The sequence below is a fragment of the Pongo pygmaeus genome, chromosome 19 (genome assembly GCF_028885625.2).
Source record: "Pongo pygmaeus isolate AG05252 chromosome 19, NHGRI_mPonPyg2-v2.0_pri, whole genome shotgun sequence".
In the NCBI taxonomy this organism is placed as follows: Eukaryota; Metazoa; Chordata; class Mammalia; order Primates; family Hominidae; genus Pongo; species Pongo pygmaeus.
The window spans coordinates 8,769,591-8,790,128 of record NC_072392.2 but is presented as its reverse complement, the minus strand read 5'-3'; the positions used below and the strand labels follow the sequence as shown (position 1 = coordinate 8,790,128).

General features: G+C 48.1%; 1 protein-coding gene across 3 annotated transcripts in view; it reads left to right on the top strand.

The window, feature by feature from the left end:
• The window catches only part of PIK3R6 (phosphoinositide-3-kinase regulatory subunit 6), a 66,101-nt gene that overhangs the window by 32,695 nt on the left and 12,868 nt on the right, over positions 1-20,538 (top strand). For 2 of the 3 annotated variants that reach the window (XM_054459145.2, XM_054459148.2), the window contains 11 exons: positions 625-808; positions 3,030-3,186; positions 6,281-6,367; positions 6,934-7,357; positions 7,734-7,812; positions 8,595-8,717; positions 12,413-12,523; positions 12,824-12,914; positions 13,251-13,321; positions 13,965-14,055; positions 16,734-16,849. In XM_054459145.2, the coding sequence (XP_054315120.2) occupies positions 625-808; positions 3,030-3,186; positions 6,281-6,367; positions 6,934-7,357; positions 7,734-7,812; positions 8,595-8,717; positions 12,413-12,523; positions 12,824-12,914; positions 13,251-13,321; positions 13,965-14,055; positions 16,734-16,849 (1,534 nt within the window). The remainder of the gene's footprint in view (positions 1-624; positions 809-3,029; positions 3,187-6,280; positions 6,368-6,933; positions 7,358-7,733; positions 7,813-8,594; positions 8,718-12,412; positions 12,524-12,823; positions 12,915-13,250; positions 13,322-13,964; positions 14,056-16,733; positions 16,850-20,538) is intronic. The other variant, XM_054459147.2, reaches the window with a different exon arrangement.

Sequence of the window (20,538 nt, the reverse complement as noted above, 5' to 3'; positions counted from 1 at the left end):
GGGAAAGGGGTGACGAAGTTGGGAGTGGCACCTCCCTCTTCTGCAGGCACCTCCACTAACTTGGCCCTGAAAGGCACAGCTTGAGTTTGGGGTGTGAGGTGCTGTGTTCAGGAAAGATGCAAGGAGGCACAGGGCACCCAGAGGACTTGGCATGGGAGAGATGGGGAGACACAGTGGGTGAGGAGGAGGGAGTAGGGGAGGTCGGCTCTCTGGTGTGATAAGAGTGATGAAAGAAGATGAGATTCACTCTGAGTTCAGAACTCCAGTTCTGGCAGGAAGGATTTAGGGTCTCTCCTAGAGGGTGACCTGGTCCCTGGGCCAGGATGCTGAGAAAGGGAGCAGGATTGAGGCTGGAGTTTTCCTAGACATGGGACTAGGCCTACTTTCCTCTGTGGACAGTGGATTAGAGCTGCCCCTCTAGAAGGACTGTGCATGGTCTTATTTGCCACAGTCCTCACCACTCCCTATTGTCATCCCACCCAGAGACTTTTGAATCTGAGACTCCTCTTTTTAGCAGAATTAAATTACTTGGGGGTGCTGCACAGCTCTGAGGGTGCCCATCCGGTGGACCCTCTCCCATTAGTTACTATCAATCCCACCTCTCCCCTCTGCCTCTGCCCTCAGAGTGTTCCTCTTTGTGGATCCTGAGCTGGTGTCTGCCTCTGTGTGCAGTGCTCTACTACTGGAGATCGAGGCGGCCCAGGCGCAGCAGACACCAGAGGCCTGCATGCGCCACGTGGTCTCCCACGCCCTGCAGGCAGCTCTGGGGGAGGCCTGTCATGCAGGCGCTCTGCACAGGAAGCTGCAGGTAATGGCCCTGCCCGCAGCCCCTTGTCAGTCCCAGCCCTCGTCGCTGCAAGCCCATGCCAGTCGCTTACCCTGCTCTTCTTCCTTCTCCTGTTTCACATCACCTTTTCCCCCAAATCAAAAATTAATACATTTTGGCTGGGCGCGGTGGCTCACACCTGTAACCCCAGCACTTTGGGAGGCTGAGGCAGGTGTATCACCTGAGGTCAGGAGTTTGAGACCAGCCTGGCCAACATGGCAAAACCCGGTCTCTACTAAAGATACAAAAACTAACTGGCCATGGTGGCGGGCGCCTGTAATCCCAGCTACTCTGGAGGCTGAGGCAGGAGAATAGCTTAAACCCGGAAAGTGGAGGTTGCAGTGAGCCAAGATTTTGCCACTGCACTCCAGCCTGGGTGACAGAGAGAGACTCCATTTCAAAAAAAAACCAATAATAAGATATAAGATAATGCCAGTATTCCTAGCAGCAGGGTAAATGAGTGTCTCAGCCCTGAAAGCAGGAATCTGGGTCACCACAACAGTAGCTACTGCATCATCTCACTCAGAGTCAAAGCCAAACTGATTGCAATGACCTATAAGAGCCTGGTGTGGTGGCTCATGCCTGTAATCCCAGGTACTTGAGAGGCCGAGGCAGGAGGATTGCTTGAGGCCAGGGGTTTGAGACCAGCCTGGGCAACATAGCAAGACCCCATTTCTACAAAAAGTAATAATAATAAAAAAAATACCAGGCGTAGTGACATGTGTTTGCAATCCCAGCTACTCGGAAGACAAGAGGATCACTTGAGCCAAGTTCAAGGCTGCAGTGAGCTGTGATTGTACCACTGCACTCTAGCCTGGGTAACAGAGAGACACCCCATATCTAAAAATAAAAATACAAGAACCTCATCTTGAGGGCCTTGACCTGTTTCCATCTCTCTTCATTTCCTCTCTGGCCTGTCTCATAACTTTTCCTCTCATTTCCTCTGCTCCAGCTAAACAAGCCTCCTCATTTTTCTCCCAACACGCACATGCCTGACATACTTGCACCCCAGGGCCTTTGCGCTGGCTACTCCTTATGCTTGGAACGTTCTCTTAGATACCTGCACGACTCACTGTTTTTTTTTTTTTTTTTGAGACGGAGTCTTGCTCTGTCGCCCAGGCTGGAGTGCAGTGGTGCGATCTCGGCTCACTGCAAGCTCCGCCTCCCGGGTTCACGCCATTCTCCTGCCTCAGCCTCTCCGAGTAGCTGGGACTACAGGCGCCGGCCACCACGCCCAGCTAATTTTTTCTATTTTTAGTACAGACAGGGTTTCACCGTGGTCTCGATCTCCTGACCTCGTGATCCGCCCACCTCAGCCTTCCAAAGTGCTGGGATTCCAAGCGTGAGCCACCGCGCCGGGCTGCATGGCTCACTCTCTCACTTCCTTTAAGTCTTTACTTAAAAGTCACTTTCGGCCAAGCGCGGTGGCTCATGCCTGTAATCCCAACACTTTGGGAGGCCAAGGCAGGCAGATCATGAGGTCAGGAGATCGAGACCGTCCTGGGCAACATGGTGAAACCCCGTCTCTACTAAAAATACAAAAATTGGCTGGATGTGGTGGTGCGCGCCTGTAGTCCCAGCTACTCGGGAGGCTGAGGCAGAAGAATCGCTTGAACCCAGGAGGCAGAGATTGCAATGAGCCGAGATCACGCCACTGCACTCCAGCCTGGGTGACAGAGCAAGACTCCGTCTCAAAAAAAAAAAAAAAAAAGTCACTTTCTCAGGGAGGCTTCCCAGATCACACAGTCTGTTTCGTTTGCTGCTGTATCCCAGCCCCTAGAACAAGGCCTGGTGCAGTGAGCTGTTCTAAGTGCTGGAGATGCAGCTATGAATGAAACAGACAAAATTCCCTGCCTTCCTGGAATTCACAGTCTCGTGGGGGCTAGAACATTGATCCAAGTGCTCGGTGACGCTTTCAGGAGGTGGGCATCAGCGACTATCTCTGCCTCTCTGGTAACAGATATTGCAGACCAGCAGTCTCCCCATAATAGCGTGTGAGGGGCAGAGGGGAACCCCCACTTGCAGGGCAGGTGTAGGGCCCTGGATGTGGGATCCAGAAGCCTTCGGGAAAAGCTCCTGCCGGGCCCCCAGGGGCAGCGGAGAGGTGTCACTTTGGGCTGCCAGGGCCCTGCGGACTTGGCTTAGGAGCTGGGGTGCGTGGGCGCTGGGCCGAGACCCAGGCTCTGACGCCCCTCCCCAACAGGACAGCCCTCGCCGCACCCTGGAGCACTATTTCCACGCCGTGGTGGCCGCCGTGGAGCAGATGGCCAGCAAGGCCAGCCCTAGCCGGGAGGGACACGTGGAGAGGCTGGAGGAGATTTACTGCTCACTGCTGGGGCCCGTGGCAGGGCGCTGCGGTGGTAAGCGACTGGCGGATGGGGGGCCTTGGCAAGGGCCCCGGGGGGGCAGCTCACTGCACCGCAGGGGGCGCCAGAGAGCAGCGCTGGACTTGCCTCTGTCTGGGTGCCTGGCCGACTCCCAGGAGCCTGGGGACTGAGGGCAGCCTGGGGGTTTGGCAGGACCCCGGGACTAAGAGGCGGGTAATTAGGCTGGGAGCGGTGGCTCACGCCTGTTAACCCAGCATTTTGGGAGGCCGAGGCAGGCGGATCACCTGAGGTCAGAGGTTCGAGACCAGCCTAGCCAACATGGGGAAACCCCTCTACTAAAGTAGTAGAGGGTTTAGTCTCAAAAAAAAAAAAAAAAAAAAAAATCAGCTGGGCATGGTGGTGGGCGCCTGCAGTCCCAGCTACTCGGGATGCTGAGTTAGGAGAATCACTTGAACCCGGGAGGCAGAGGTTGCAGTGAGCCTAGATCACACCACTGTACTCCAGCCTGGGCGACAGAGTGAGACTCCGTCTCAAAAAAAAAAAAAAAAAAAGAAGGCGGGTAATTTGGTCATGATAACCGCTGATGCCCACAGAGCCCCTACTATACTCCAATTGCTGTTCTAATCACCTTACATATATTTAAATATATTGCCTATACTGTATTAAATCAATGAAACCTCACAGTCAACTTATAAGCTAGAAACTATTATTATCCCCATTTTACAGAGGATGAAACTGAGTTAGAAAGAGGTTAAATATCTTGCCCAAGATCACCCAAGGCAGTAAGTTTCAAAGCCAAGATACAAATCCAGGCTGTCTAGTTCACCACTCAGCTGCAGTAATCAAAGGATTTGATCGTCCAAGGACCAGAGCATCTAAAAGAGCAGATGAGTCAACATCGTTTATATCTGGTATCATAGATTTTTATTCCTCACTCTTCCTATTTGCGTATTTATAAGATAACACCTTATCTTATGCAAGGCATAATGTAGGTAAGATAATGCCTACCCTGAAGCAAGCCCCATGTGGATGGGGGCATCTGAAATAGCCCAGAGAAACATCCCGAATATGTGTTTCCTGGCTTTTGTAGGATGATTCTGATTTGGGTCCTATTTCATGGTCATTCAAAGTATCATGGAATGTGTCAGCCTGCATGTCCCAGATATGCACAGTCACTGATCGTGCACCTGTCATTATAAGGCATGGGGTTAAGGACTGGAATCCACTGGAAGATGTTAGTGTGCCAGGCCCTGGGTTTGAACTTGGCAGCCCAGGTTTGGTGGAGACCACAGCAGTTGGGTGAGGTGGGGAGGATAGTCCCTGCCTAAAGACTCTATCTTCGAAGTTGTCCACTCTTTTGCTTTAACATTCTACACTACCTCTGATCCCACATGGAAAAAGCTCCTCCTGTACCCCACCAAGCTGGGACTAACCCTGGGGCCAATCTGGCTTTGTTCCCCTTGTGGCCCCTTGCTAACAGTCACCAGTGACTCTGCATGGATTAGTAAGACCATCTGGGCCACTCCCAAGCCACATCCAAGGGCACCTGTCTCCTGCCCAGACTTGCCCTGTGCATTTTTTTTTTTTTTTTTTTTTTGACAGGGTCTTGCTCTGTCACCCAGGCTGGAGTGCAGTGGCTCGATCATGGCTCACTGCAGCCTGGACCTCCTGGGCTTAAGCGATCCTCCCACCTCAGCCTTCCAACTAGCTGGGACCACAGGCACGTGCCACCACACCTGGCTAAGTCCTGTGCATCTTTTTTTTTTTTTTTTTTTTTGAGACGGAGTCTCGCTCAGTCACCCAGGCTGGAGTGCAGTGGCTCAATCTCCGCTCGCTGCAAGCTCTGCCTCCTGGGTTCACGCCATTCTCCTGCCTCAGCCTCCTGAGTAGCTGGGACTACAGGCGCCCTCCACCATGCCAAGCTAATTTTTTTGTGTTTTTTTAGTAGAGACGGGGTTTCACCATGTTAGCCAGGATGGTCGCAATCTCCTGACCTCGTGATCCGCCCTCCTCGGCGTCCCAAAGTGCTGGGATTACAGGCGTGAGCCACCGTGCCTGGCCAAGCCCTATGCATCTTAATGACCAGGCAGCACCCCCGTCAAGCCCCTGTGGCTGTAGGGGGCAGTATGGAGCGGTGATTATAAGCACAGTGTTGTGGGTAAGAGCAGGAACTCTGGAGCTGAGCTGCCTGGGCTCAAGTCTTCACTGTGCTATTTACTATGTGACCTTGGGCCAGTTATTCAACCTCTCTGTGTCCTGGCTTCTCCCCTGTAAATTGAGGATAATAATGTCACCTGTTGCCCAGGGCCATTGGCAGAATCCAGAGAAATGATTACAGTGTATGCCAGGTGAGTGGAATAAGGCCTGGCAGGCAGTAGGTGCTCAGTGAACACTGGCTGCTCTCCCCTAAGAAGCTTGCAGCCTCATGAGTGGGGAGACACAGCAATATGGAAGTGAAACGGGAATACGGAGCCAAATCCTAAGACCACGTGTGAGGTGTGCCCAGTGTGCAGACAGTCAGCTCGGAGGGAATGACCACCGTGGGCCACTGGAGTGGCCAGAAAAGATTCTAGAAAGAGAAGCAGGAAGAATGGCTGTCCTTGGTCTCTCCCCTGGACTGTCCGGGGTTCCTGCTGCCCCCAAACTTTGTTGAGTTCTCGTCAGCATCGCCGACAGCTGCAAATGTTAATTGAGTGTCTACTGCGTGTAAGATATTGGAAGCAGCCCTGAGAAGGGCAGGGGTCTTTCCTGCCTCATCTGGATGCAGGCAGGGCATTTTAAGAACAGCGGGAAAGCCAGTCTGGCGGCTGCACAGGGCTGAAGGCGTGGCCAGCATAGGAGCATAGGTTGGAAAACGCCTTGTGAGCTGGTTTGTGAAGACCCCCTAAGGGTTGAGCTAGGTTTAAGGAAACGTAGCTACTAAGCATTGTTGGACAGGGAGGGGACAGCTGCACTGTTGGGCCCTGGATTGGCTGGTGGTGGCAGAGATGGAAAGGCAGATCAGATGTGAAGGAGAGAGTCCCTGCCACCCCTCTAAGACCCCGCACAGGAGCTGGGCAGGATGGGGAGGGTAGAGGAGGGTCCCATGTCCTCCTGCATGGCCTCCACAGCCTGCTCCTTTCTGCAGGTGACCTTGTCCAAGAGCGGCCACCAAGCATTCCCCTGCCCAGCCCCTACATCACCTTCCACTTGTGGACCGGCGAGGAGCAGCTCTGTACGTGCCCATGCAGCTGTCTGGAAACAGTGGTATATGTCTGTGTCTGTGTGTGTGTATGCGTGCATGAGTGTGTGTCAGTGTGTCTGTGTGTGTGTATGGGTGCATGCATGTGTGTCAGTGTGTGTATGCATGCATGCGTGTGTGTTAGTGTGTCTGGGTGTGCTTGCGTGTGTGTCTGTGTGTGTGCATGCGTGTGTCAGTGTGTCTGTGTCTGTGTGTGTATGCGTGCACGCGTGTGTCAGTGTGTCTGTGTGTATGCATGCATGCGTGTGTGTCAGTGTGTCTGTGTGTATGCGTGCATGTGTGTGTGTCAGTGTGTCTGTGTGTGTGTCTGTGTGTGTGCACGTGTGTGTGTCTGTATGTCTGTCTGTGTTTGTACATGTGTATATGTGTGCAACTGTGTGTCTCTGTGTCTGTGTGTGAGTGTGCATGTTCATATGTGTGTCTTTATGTGTCTGTCTGTGTTTCTGTGTGTGTTTATCCTCTGAGTAGGACTGGCTGAAATCAGAAACGTAGCCCTGCCAGCCTCACGTGTCCTCACCGCCCTTGTTCCCCCATCCCAGGGAAGGAACTGGTGCTCTTCCTCCGCCCAAGATCCCAGCTGCGCCTCAGTGCTGACTTGGAGGTCTTGGATCTGCAGGGCCTCCGGCCAGACCGGGAGTTGGCCCGGGTTTCTGTGCTGTCCACTGACAGCGGCATTGAGCGGGACCTTCCCACGGGGGCTGATGAGCCGCCTGCACCCAGCAGCCCTGAGATAGAGCGAGCCGGGCTGCAGCGCAAAGGGGGCATCAAGAAGCGTGCATGGCCCCTGGACTTCTTGATGCCTGGCAGCTGGGACGGGCCCCCAGGGCTGCACCGGAGGACAGGCCGGCCCGGTGGGGATGGGGAAATGCTGCCCGGCGTGTCCCGGCTGCACACAGCCCGGGTACTTGTGCTCGGAGATGACAGGATGCTAGGGCGCCTGGCCCAGGCCTACCACAGACTCAGGTGGGGCCCCGACGTGGGGGCTGGGGGCGGGCGCTGGTGAGGGGCACAGGTGGGCCTGGCGTGGGCTGGTGAAGGATCACAGGGTGGCAGGAGAGGGTCAGGAGGCAGAGGCCAGGGTGGGACGGAGGAGGATGCCGCACAGTGCCCGCAGCCGTCACAGAGCATCGCAATCCCTGCTTTGTGTTCGTTAGCTCCGTGAACCCTCATCACCATCCTGCGAGGGAGACATTACTGTACCCATTTTGTAGGTGAGAAAGTAGAGGCTCAGAGAGATGACACAAACTGCCCATGGTCAAGAGATAACAAACAGCAGAGCTGAGTCTGTTTGAAGCCAAGCCCCGCCCCTAACCTCCTCTGCTTTGCTGCCCGTTGCTAGGAAACGGGAGACCCAGAAGTTCTGCCTCACTCCCAGACTCAGCCTGCAGCTCTACTACATCCCCGTGCTGGCGCCTGAGGTGACTGGACCGCGGGGAGGCGGTGGCGGGGCAGAGACGGGGCAGGCTGGGCAGGGACACACCTGCAGCCCCGCATCCCCCACATCCCCGGCTCAGGGACTAGAATAAGCATCCTTAGAATGTAGAGGCGGGAGAGAGGTCAGCAGTCTTCTATTTCGGAGGCTGCAGACGGTGCTCTGGGGGCTGAATGTGGCCAGAGATTGAGTCTCTCTCTCGATGGCAGCCTGCTTGCTGCTATTTGTTTTGTTTTTGTAGGTAATGGAATTAGTTGCAAACTTCTCAAACACAGGGCTCTCTCTCTCTCTCTCTCACCTTCACTCCCCTCTTTCATACACACACATACACACACACCCCACACTTTCTGGTATGACATGAAAGGAAATTTCAGGCAGTGAAGTCCATTGATCTAGTTGGGGGGACAGAGCCACACTTGCAGTTCTTACTTCCTACTGCACACGCCAGCCACTTCCTACCGCACACTCCACTTCCTACTACACACTCCACTTCCTATTGGGAAGCAGTAAGGTCAAAGCCATACTTGACTCTCCCCTTTTAAAGTCAGTGATCATTTTTCAATGTCCCTGCTGAGTGAACCTCAGCAAAAGATATTCTAGCTTCATCTGAGTTTATAAAACAGAACAACGATGTGTCTTCACATGCAGAAATTCACGCCCCAAGAGGTTAAATGACTTGACCATATTCACACAGCCTAGGCTGATGGCAGCTGGAAGGCAGAGCTGGAGAGAGGGCCTGACGGGTCTGCCCCATCCCCTTTCTCCCAGAAACCTGCAGCATCCAGGCAGCCGGAGCTGGGAGAGCTGGCTACGTTCCTGGGCCGCGTAGACCCGTGGTACCAGAGCAACGTCAACACGCTGTGCCCCGCCATCCACAAGCTGGCTGAGATGGTACGGGAGGGTGAGGGTACCAGGGAGGGAGAGAGGGACGGGAGTGGGGTCTGGGCAGAGGGGAGAACGGAGGAGCCCAAGTAGGCAGTGAGGGTGAAATGGGGGTGAGAGGGGGCTATCTTTTTGCTGCTGCACTTGACCTTTGACCTTAAGAGTCTGGTGGGGTGAGACAGGAAGGGAATTCAAGAGAGGGGCCCTAACCAGATAGTGGCTTTGAACTCACTTGGGACACTTACCAGGCACGTACTTTGGACCAGACCACTGTGGAAAAGACGAAGTAAAATATTCTTTCGTAAGTATGTAGGGCAGTTATACTCCTTCTTGTGTGAGCTTCCTGTGATCCTTTTTCTTTTTTATCATTTATTTATTTATTTTTATTTTACTTCACGTTCTGGGATACATGTGCAGAATGTGCAGGTTTGTTACACAGGTATACATGTGCCATGGTGGTTTGCTGCACCCATCAACCCCTCATCTAGGTTTTAAGCCCCGCATGCATTAGGTATTTGTCCTAATGCTCTCCCTACCCTTGCCACCAACCCCCAGACAGGCCCCAGTGTGTGATGTTCCACTCCCTGTGTCCATGTGTTCTCATTGTTCAGCTCCCACTTACGAGTGAGAACATGTGGTGTTTGGTTTTCTGTTCCTATGTTAGTTTGCTGAGAATGATGGTTTCCAGCTTCACCATGTCCCTGAAAAGGACATTAACTCATTCTTTTTTATGGCTGCATAGTATTCCATAGTGTATATGTGCCACAATTTCTTTGTCCTGTCTATCATTGATGGACATTTGGGCTGGTTCCAAGTCTTTGCTATTGTAAATAGTGCCACAATAAACATACGTGTGCATGTGTCTTTATAGTGGAATGAATCATTTTTCAATGATTGTAACAGCTGATGTTTCCTGAGCACTTATGCTGCACCGGGCACTGTTCTAAACACTTACACACAGGGCAGCTCATTTAATTCGCACAGGAGCCCAGAGGCAGGTGCCCCTGTTGGTAGGTACCATTGTCACCGTTTTACAGATAGAGCAGCTGAGACACAAAGAGATTAGGTATCTTGCCTGAAGTCACAAAATGAGTGGTGGAATGCCAGTTGGAAACAGGCAGCTTGACTCCAGAGCATCCTCTCCTAACCACAAACCCACACTGCCATACCCCAACCGTGGCTGGCAGTGGGGAGGGAACTCATCTTTTACTGATTTGAAAGGGCTTTTATATAGTAAGAGAATTCTACCTTTTTTGTCATTACATATGTTGCAGATTTTTTTCCCACAGTTGTAACTTGCCTATCCACTTTTTGACTTGCAGAAGTTTAATACTTGGGTGTAGTCAGACATAGCACTTTTTCTTTACAGTTTTTGCCTTTGGAGTCGTGCTTCCGAAAGCTTAAATAAATGTTCACTGATAATTTACTCTAACACTTTCCATGTCTCAATTTTTACATTTAATTAATTGCCTATCTGCAATTAATTTTATTGTTTAGTGTGAAGTATGTCATTTTATTTTTTCCAAATGTTGAGCTAGTTGTCCTAAAGCTATTTTGCATAAACCATCTTGCCGCAGCAATTTGAAATGCCACTTTTATCATTTGCTAAATACTTACATGTGCTTGTATTTAGTACATGATACTTACATGCGTTTGTATTTAGTATGTGATCCTTACATGTGCTTGTAAGTATTTAGTACATACCTATTCTCTCATTGATTTATTCATTTCTGTACAAATTAGCCTTTTGATATTTTAATATCTGGCTATAGAAGCCTGCCCACCCCATTATTCTTCTTTTTCAAAACTTTTCAGAATATGCTTATTTATCTTCCTGATAAACTTTAGAATTTCAAGTTTTGTTTTTGTTATTATTTTTAATCCTATTGGATTTTGATTGAAATTTGGGGAGAATTAGCATCTTTCGCATATTGAGTTTTTCTCTCTAGGAGCGTGGTATAGCTCTTCATTTGTCCAAGTGTCCTTATATATCCCTCGGTATAAGTGTAAAGTTTGCATCATACAGCTTCTGTCCAATTCTCACTAAATGTATTACTCGTGTGTGATAGTGTTTCTTACTATTGCGAATAGTATCTTTATCCCATTATATTTAGGTAGTGCCTGCTGCTAATATAAAAGGAAGCTATTGATTTATACATATTTATTTATTTTAGTTTTAAAAACTGCGGTAAAAAATATAACATTAATTTACCACTTTTACATATCTGTTTTTTAACTTGCCACTTTACTGAGCTCTCCATTTTGCTTTATCATTTGACTGATGAGGCTGTCTTCTTACATATTTTATTCAAATAAGGATATTTAGGGGTGCACATTTTCTGGCTTATACCTGATCCGAAAATGTCTTTGCATACACACAAAGACCATTTAGCTGGGTATTAAAATACTTTTTCCTTGAAACTTGGAGGCTATTACAGTGGGAACATTTGATGCAGGCCCCATTGGTGCTCCTTTGCTGGTAGCTATTTTTCTCTGCCGGGACACTGTAAGGTTTTGGTTTCCCCTTCTCCTTGTAATTAACAATTTGAATGGCCCTATGCTTACTCCAAAAGCGGTTTCCACATGAAGAGACCAGAAACATTGTGAGCAATGATAGCATTATTAGAATACATTCATAGCTCCTCAGTGTGACCCTTTCGAAAGGAACAATATTTCAGTACACCAGATGTGAGAGTCAGAAGAGGTCTTATAGGATCGGATATGAATTGGATGAAATCAACTCTGAGCTTCCTTCTAGCCCTGACACTATCACATTCTATGTAGATGTTCTGAAAACCCAGTCACTATGCTTTATCATCATATGGGACCAGGGAAGGACTGGAGGACAAGACGCATAGTCCATTCCCAATAACACGCAAACCTGAATTATTTTATATTATTTTATTTTATTTTATTTTATTTTATTTTATTTTGAAATGGAGTTCTGCTCTTGTTGCCCAGGCTGGAGTGCAATGGCACAATCTTGGCTCACTGCAACCTCCACCTCCTGGATTCAAGCAATTCTCCTGCCTTAGCCTCCTGAGTAGCTGGGATTACAGAAATGTGCCACCACATCTGGCTAATTTTGTATTTTTAGTAGAGACGAGGTTTTTCCATGTTGGTCAGGCTGGTCTCAAACTCCTGACCTCAGGTGACCCGCCCGCCTCGGCCTCCCAAAATGTTGAGATTACAGGCGTGAGCCACCACGCCCGGCCAATTAGTTTATTAATAGATGCAGAGACCACCAGAGCTGAAAGAGACATCAGATCATCTGGTTCAACCTCTCATTTTCTCTAGAAGGACACTCGGGCCTCAAAGAGTTTGAATAACTTGCCCATGCCTGCTTGGCCAATGGCAAGTAGCCCATCCAAGCCTAGAACCCAGTCCTGGCTCTCTCATTAGCTTTACTCTCCAGCATCTTGTCTCCCCCAATCACTTAGCACAGTGCCTCACACATAGCATTGCTCAGTAGTCTCTGCAGAATTGAAAAGAGTCAGATTCCCTAGGGAGGCAGGGCTCTGGACAGGAATATTTTGATTGGGAGTGGAAATTCAGTGGTAGGAAAGGTTTGGAATGTGTTGAAGGACTCATTGGGTTAGTGCATCCCAGAGATGTAGGGGCTTGAAGTTTCTCTCTGAAGAAAATGGCATCTCCCACAGTGGCCTTGGGGGAGTTGGTGAAGATATTCCCTGTCTCCATCACAGCCTCCTTCCCTGGACACATCCCGGACTGTGGACCCCTTCATCCTAGACGTCATCACCTACTACGTCCGCATGGGCACCCAACCCATCTATTTCCAGATCTACACAGTCAAGGTAAGCATCCCACTGGAGGCTCCAAGGGACCCCAGGACCCCACCAATTAAATACCCAGGCTCTGGGGAAACATTGGTCACCAAGTCACCAATCATGAACACACCCAGACGCTCTTGGTTATTAAGGTTACCTTCTTCATCGCTAAATGAATCAGATCATTATTAACTTCAAGACCTCAAATCCAAGAAGTAGGTTTTCTTTATGTGGAAGGGTTCTCCATGGCCCCAGATCCCTGGAAATCAGGGATAGAGTGATTTGGAAATCACACCAGGAAATGCCACCCTCCCTTCCTCTCTCCAGATCTTCTTCAGTGACCTGAGCCAAGACCCTACTGAAGACATTTTCCTCATTGAACTGAAGGTGAAGATCCAAGATTCTAAATTCCCCAAAGGTAAGCATCTGCCTCCCTTTTCCCAAAGGTCACCCGGACTCAGCTTCTCCAAACTCTCATCCTTCCACCTCTCACCTGATGATACCTGCACGCCCACACCCTCAGTGCTTGTCCCTGCTGTTCCCTACCTCTGCTGAATGCCAAGGCTGCCCTTGATCCCCTCCAACCCCTGCAAGACTGAAAGGCAGCCTGGCCCCCGGAGGTGTTGCCTTTCCATCCAGGGAGATGGCTGGATGGGTAAACCCAGCAGCTCAGCTCCTGCCCTCAGAGAGGTGGGGAAGTCAGGGCGAGAGGCCTGGGAACCTCCACCCCAAGCCTCTTCTCATCTCCCCGCAGATGGCTTTTCACCCAGGAGGAGAGGCGTGGCCGAGAGCCCAGGGGCAGAGCTCTCCCTGTGCTACCAGAAGGTCAGTGTGCATGGATGTGGTCAGTAGGTGGCCAAGAGGTACACCTGGAGGGAGCAGGCCTCCGGGACAAGCAGGGAAGCAGACAGAGCCGAAGGAAGCTTCTGCCCCTTTTCTTGAAGCTGCCCGCAGAGTTCCCCAGCCTTCAGGGAGTTTTGCAGGGATGGGTGGGTTAAGTTGGCCTTACATGTAGACCAGGAGGTGATCTGATTTAAGGAACAAGGGGGCTGACCCCTTGCTAAAAAATATCTTCCTCGCTAGCTGACCAGAGGCTTGAACTGATTTCACTGGAGATTTATTCTTTGGGGTCTGGAAGGCTGAACATACTCTCTAGGACTAGGAATGCTGTAAGCCTTTGTCTGCTAGCCCTTATGGGACCTTAGTGACATAGACAAAACCGGGTCTGGCACAGTGGCTCATGCCTGTAATCCCAGCGCTTTGGGAGGCTGAGGCAGGAGGATCACTTGAGCCCAGGAGTTCAAGACCAGCCTGGGCAACAGAGTGAAACCCCCCGGCTCAAAAAAAAAAAAGACTCTCACGGCGGGGGTGGAAAACAGGGGAGAGAGGCAAGACTGTGGATGTGGGGATGCGTGGGGAAAGGGTATGTCCTGAGGACCTCCACCTGTTCCTCGATCCCCCTCCTCAGGCCTTGCTTAGCCACCGGCCCCGAGAGGTCACCGTTTCCCTGCGGGCCACTGGGCTGGTCCTGAAGGCCATTCCAGCCAGCGACACAGAAGGTGAGGAATGGGGAATGCAGAGCAAAGAAAGAGAGAAGAGATGAGAAGGGCAATGCTGGGGAGAGGGCAGAGTGGCAGGAGAAGGGGAAGCCCTCTCAGTCATGGAACTGGAGCCAGGACCAGGACTTGGTGACTGCCTTCAAGTTGCTTGCTGTGGGGTCACCCAGACTCTAGCACTGGCCACTGGATTGAGCCTCAGCAGCCTGGTGAGACATAGCTGGAAGGTGGAGGGACTCCAGGGAGGGATTGTAGTTGGCCTCCTGCCATGGAATTGGGACTGCAGGACTAGTTGTCTTCTGTTTGGAAATTTAGGACTTTGACTGTCATTCCAAAAAAAAATGGAGACAATAGAAAATGCCAATTTATGTGCATATAGTAAATTATAAATATTAGCTCATATTGTAAGCTCCCTGGTCTCCTGGAATAATGCAAAGGACGGCAATACGGATTATGAACATTGCAAACATGCGCCAGAGGCCAGGCAGTGAAGCATGTGAACCCTAGAAAATAGATATTATTAGTATTAGCAACTTCTTACTAGAGAGGAAACGGAAGGAAAGAGAATAACACACCCAACATCACCTCTGTGAGGAAGAATCAGAACTGGAATTCCAACCCAGGTATTCTCATGCAAGAGCCTATGTTCATTACCACTGCCTCCCCCGGGATTGCCAAATCTCAACAGACTAGACTTAGGGGATGTTATCCGGTGATGCTTGTAGAAGATCATTTTGGAGCAAACAAGAAAGTTCACCCAGGCAGAATTATATCTTGTTCACCATCTATTCCCTTTGTCCATGACATGTCCTGGCATGTAGTAGATACTTGATCAATATTTCTAGAATAAATGAAATGCTACTTTACATTCAAAAATTTGTTTTAAAAATGAATGAACACATTTGGAATATTCCAGAAGAAATACGGAATGAAAATACGCATGAGCCAGGCTGGAATGCTCATGAGGAAGCCAACTCTGATCCCTCCTCTCCTATCCGACCACGAGTATTTACTCCATCTCTGGAATCCACTGTGGCTTTGCTAGCATTCCAATTAAGGCGCCTTCCTGACAATAATGCATTTGTGTTCATATGTGGACATCATAGCTTCACAATTTCCTTAGCATCTGGCACAAAGAAGAAACTCAAGAAATTATATCACTTCCTAATAAAATTGCTTCCAGGCAAGTTGAATTTGTGGATGACATATGAAACTCCATCACAGCAGGACACTCTTTACCTGCAGCTCTTTAACACCGTGAAGGAGGCGCATAATTGTGGCAGTAGCTCTTAACCTAGAAGTGGCTCAGGAGCAGACCATCAAGGGCACAGGGCCAGAGCCAGATGGGCAGGTCTCACACCCCAGCTTTGCCGCTGACTATCTATGTGACCTTGGATGTGTGACCTGTGTCCTCTCTACCTGTTTTTTTTTTTTTCTAAAATGGAGATAATAAGTAGCTACTAATTTGTGTGCATACAGTAAACGATAAATGTTAGCTCTTATTGTTCAAACTATATTCCTTCCATTTCTCTCACAGACTCTCCCCACTCCCAGCCCTACTCTAGACCCTATCAGAACCAGTCTGATGATGCCAGCACCCTCGGTAGAGCAGACTTCTACAAACCCTCTTTAGTTGGCAGGGAGGGGTGAAACCTACCAGCAGGCACACAATGATGATTTTTGACACATTGTACACTATTAAGCAACCCTGTCTCTACTAAAAATACACACACAAAAAAATTAGCCTGTGTGGTGGGGCTCGCCTGTAATCCCAGCTACTTGGGAGGCTGAGTGAGGCAGGAGAATTGCTTGAACCTGGGAGGCAGAGGTTGCAGTGACCGAAATCATGCCACTGTACTACAGCCTGGGCAACAGAGTGAGACTCTGCCTCAAAAAAATATATATATATAAAAATATATATGTATATATACACATATATGTGTGTGTGTATATATACGTATATATGTGTGTGTCTATATATACATATATACGTGTGTGTATATATACGTATATACGTATATACATGTGTGTCTATATATATACGTGTGTGTATATATACATATATACATATGTGTGTGTGTATATATACATATATACATATGTGTGTGTGTATATATACTTATATATGTGTATGTGCGTATATATGTATATATGTATGTGTGTGTGTGTGTGTATATATATATACACACAAAAAAAAACTATAATAAAAAAAGAAAGTCAAAGAAACACTCGACCTGTTGGCACTGATGCCCTCCTCACCCACTTGGAGCCTCTGTCCTGCACAACATCCCTGGACAGGTGCTTCTTTCATTCTTAGCATGCCCAAGAGCTGCAGGAAGTTCAAGAGAACTTCTAGAACTTTATTCCTTTTAAAAAGGGTTGCAGGAGGAGATAATGAAAGGGTAGGGGGTGGGGATTTGGGTTGGTGATGGCCGCTGACCTGAGGATACAGAAACTTGTGGATTCACCAGGGAAGGGAGACGGATGATTGAGAAGGAAGACAGATGATTGAGAAGGAACCGTAACTTGGCTGGGACCAAGCAGATTCAGGAAGTGGGGGCCCAAGGAGGAGTGAGAGGGCTGGGGGTGTCAAGATGGGTTCATGGAGATCTTGAGACCTAGAATCTCAAACTCCCCTACTTCCCAGGAGGTCCATTTACAGCCCCACAAATCTCATTCAGTTTCAGGGTCTCGCCATTGCCCCCTGCCTGCTGCTCCTGTCACAGACCACACGTGTCTGAATGTCAACGTCACAGAGGTTGTCAAGTCCTCCAACTTGGCAGGAAAGTCCTTCTCTGTAAGTACTGAGTAGACTGAGAAAGGGAGACAGCCAGCTGGGACAGCAGTAGGTGGCTGGGAGCCCAGAGGGGAGGGCATTCAGAGAAGGGAACTGACTTCCCAGCCTTTCTGAGCCTTTGCTATTGGAGTGGGTCTTCCTGTTGGAAGGAATCTGCTTTTCAATCAGTCTGTTTGAAGTGCAGAGTGCCCACTGGTATAAGGAAAGCACTTTAAGAGTCAAAGCCCTGCCCTCCATCTGCTGACCATTTGAGGACCCAAGACATACCCAGATGACTGCAAAATGCACCTACGTCCAGTCATCCCAGCCACCACACCACAGCCAGACTCCTAAACAACAATAGCCCAACCTTTGACCAAATCAGACCAGCTCTCTCAATCCCCTTACCCTTTGCCCTTTAGCCTTTGCTCATATCAACAATTTTTTTTTTTTTCTCGAGACGGAGTCTTACTCTGTCACCCAGGCTGGAGTGCAGTGGTGCAATCTTGATTCACTGCAACCCCCGCCTCCCAGGTTCAAGCAATTCTCCTGCCTCAGCCTCTCGAGTAGCTGGGACTACAGGCGTGCACCACCTCACCCAGCTAATTTTTGTATTTTTAGTAGAGACAGGGTTTCGCCATGTTGACTAGGCTGGTCTCGAATTCCTGACCTCAGGTGATCCACCTGCCGCGGCTTCCCCACTCAGCTTGGCTTTGGTGCCCCATGATTGCACCTGAACCATGTTCTCACTGATGTCCTCACTCCCATGCACCACCCAGCAGGCTGACACTCGATTTAGGTCAAGCCACCTACTCAGTCTGTATGCCCAGATGGGCAAGTGCTTCTGGAATAACCCCTGCATCCTCATTGATTAGATCCACAGCAAACTCATGACCTCCCCGTCACCCAGATCCTTGGGATCACTCAGCCCTTTCCTCCCCCTCCTCCTCCAGGCTCTTCTCTATCTGTTCGCAGTTCTCTGTCCCCAGCTTTTACCTCTTCCTCTCCACTGCTCCTTCCGCTTAGCCTACACATGCTCAGGTCTTTTCCATCTTAAAAGAAAAAAAAAAGGCAAAAAAAAAACCAACTCTGCCATGACCCAACTACCTCTCTAGCTACCCACTGCATCTCTTTCCTTCCCTTCTCAGTCAAACTCCTTGAAAGGTACTTCTAGAAGAGTTTCCAGCCCCTTATCAATAACTCTTCTACCCACGACCACCTGGTTACACATGTCCTGCTGTGGCAAAGTCACCTCCATGTTGCCAAAACCAGTGGTCACTTTTTAGCCCTTATATTTCTTTATCCTTTAAGATAATTTTTTTTGTTTTGTTTTGTTTTGTTTTGTTTTGTTTTTTCGAGATGGAGTCTCATTCTGTCACCAGGCTGGAGTGCAGTGGTGCAATCTCGGCTCACTGTAACCTCTGACTCCCTGGTTCAAGTGATTCTCCTGCTTCAGCCTCCTGAGTATCTGGGATTACAGGCACACATGCCCAGTTAATTTTTGTATTTTTAGTAGAGACGGGGTTTCACCATGTTGGCCAGGATGGTCTCGAACTCCTGACCTCGTGAACCACCTGCCTCGGCTTCCAAAGTGTTGGGATTACAAGCGTGAGCCACCATGCCTGGCCAAGATAATGTTTTAACCTATAAACAAAAGTTTCATTATTTATTTTGGAAAATATAGAATAGCACAAAAAGTACTTTCACTAGTAGTCCCAATCCCTGGAGAGAATGACTATTAGCATTTTCAGGTGTAATCACCAATCCGTTTTTTTCTAGATATTTTAAGATAATTGATAGCTGCACTACATACTGGTGTATACCTTGGTGTTTTTAACTCAAAAATATACTAAAGCCTTGTAAATAGGTCTTGATGGGACCTTGCTTTGGTATTAAATATGTTTTGTGTCATTAAGCATATGTCAGTATTTATTATATGATGGTTGCGTATACCTGTATAATTATGTAAATAAATTCTAAGATGACACTTAAGTAAGTTCTCATTTTTCACCATTACAAGCGTAGTGTGAGCAATTTGCTTAGGGGTAAGTATGTGCTAAAAATCATGGTTATGTCTTTTTAGAAGAATGCCTAGAAGTGAAATCATTCAGTTAGGTGGCATCCTTTTTATATATTTTGCCAAATTGTCCTCCAGAAAGTCTATGCCAAGTTCCAATCTGATTGTAGTGTTTGAGTGCCAATTTTGCAGCACAATTCACATATTGACTGATTTTTTTCATCTTCACAAATTTGATGATCAAACTTTTCATTATTTTGTTTCTTTTATTACCAATTAGTGAAATTGAATACTTTCTTGTATTTCTATTTCTTCATTCATATATTTCCTATTTGTATTCTCATCCCATACTAATATCCTATTTTATAGTGTGAGGATATTAACCCCTTATTTGTCATAAATTTTGGAAATACTTTTCTCAGTTTGTCTTTTGATGCTTTTTTAACCTAAAATAGCTTTATATTGTGATGTTGCAAAATCTACCAATCATTTTCCTTTAATGATTTCTGACTCTGATATGATTAAACATTATATATGTCTAAAGACCGTATTTCCTTGAATTTAAGGCATACCACAATTTTACGTACTACTAAGAAAGAAACAATGCTTCCTAAACTATGGACAGTGCTATCTTATCACATTGGTTGCAAAATACTCCCTAATTAGAGATGTTAAAATGTGTTTTAGAATCAATGAAAATGGCATGCCTGTTTAATAGTAGTATGCTGTTCCTTCCTTGTGGTTTTATTCTTTCTTTTATTTCTTTACTCATTCTAAACATATTTATTTTATAATCTGATTTATGTAATTACATTATCTGTAATTACTGGGAGTCTAATCCTTCTGTTTGTTGGGTTCACTGACCCCCTCCCCACAGTAGCTTGTTTCTCAATTATGAGTTCATATTTCTTGGGGCTTTATCTGTGGGAAAACTGGGTGGAAAAATTGTCCTTTTAGAGAAATTCTGAATTTGTTTTTGCCAACTGCCTCAGAGATGTTATCAGCTCAGGACCATATATTGAGTTCAGTTTTGCCTGAGAAATTACCAGACCGTGAAGATAGTGTACATGTGTACCCCAAATTCACATCCTGACGGGCTTGTAGCTAAGAATCTCCAGGAAAGACTTGCCTTCCTCACTCATTTCACAAGCCAAAGGGGATGGGCTTTTTTCTGTGGTCTTCCCTATTTCTGTGTTTATTTTTTCGCCTGTTTTTGTCTTTTGTTTTATTTTGCTTTCTAGTCTTTCTCTCAGCGTGTAGCCTTCAAGAGTCCCTGCTTCATGTAACCCCACACCATTGCTTTCCCTCCCCACATGGCTATTTAAACTCAAGCCCTTTGATTCCTGAGTTTATTAGCAAATGCTCCTAGGACAGCCAAAGCATCTGACTTACACAATTTCAACTTCTTTGGAATGTATTGACATTTTCTTCGTTGCCTGGTAAGTGATCAACTTTTTGTTGTTGTTGTTGTTTTTGAGACTGAGTCTCACTCTGTTGCCAGGCTGGAGTGCAGTGGTGAGATCTCGGCTCACTGCAACCTCTGCCTACTGGGTTCAAGCGATTCTCCTGCCTCAGCTTCCCAAGTAGCTGGGACTACAGGCGTGTGCCACCACACCCTGCTAATTTTTGTATTTTTAGTAGAGATGGGGTTTCACCATGTTGGCCAGGATGGTCCCTATCTCTTGGCCTCGTG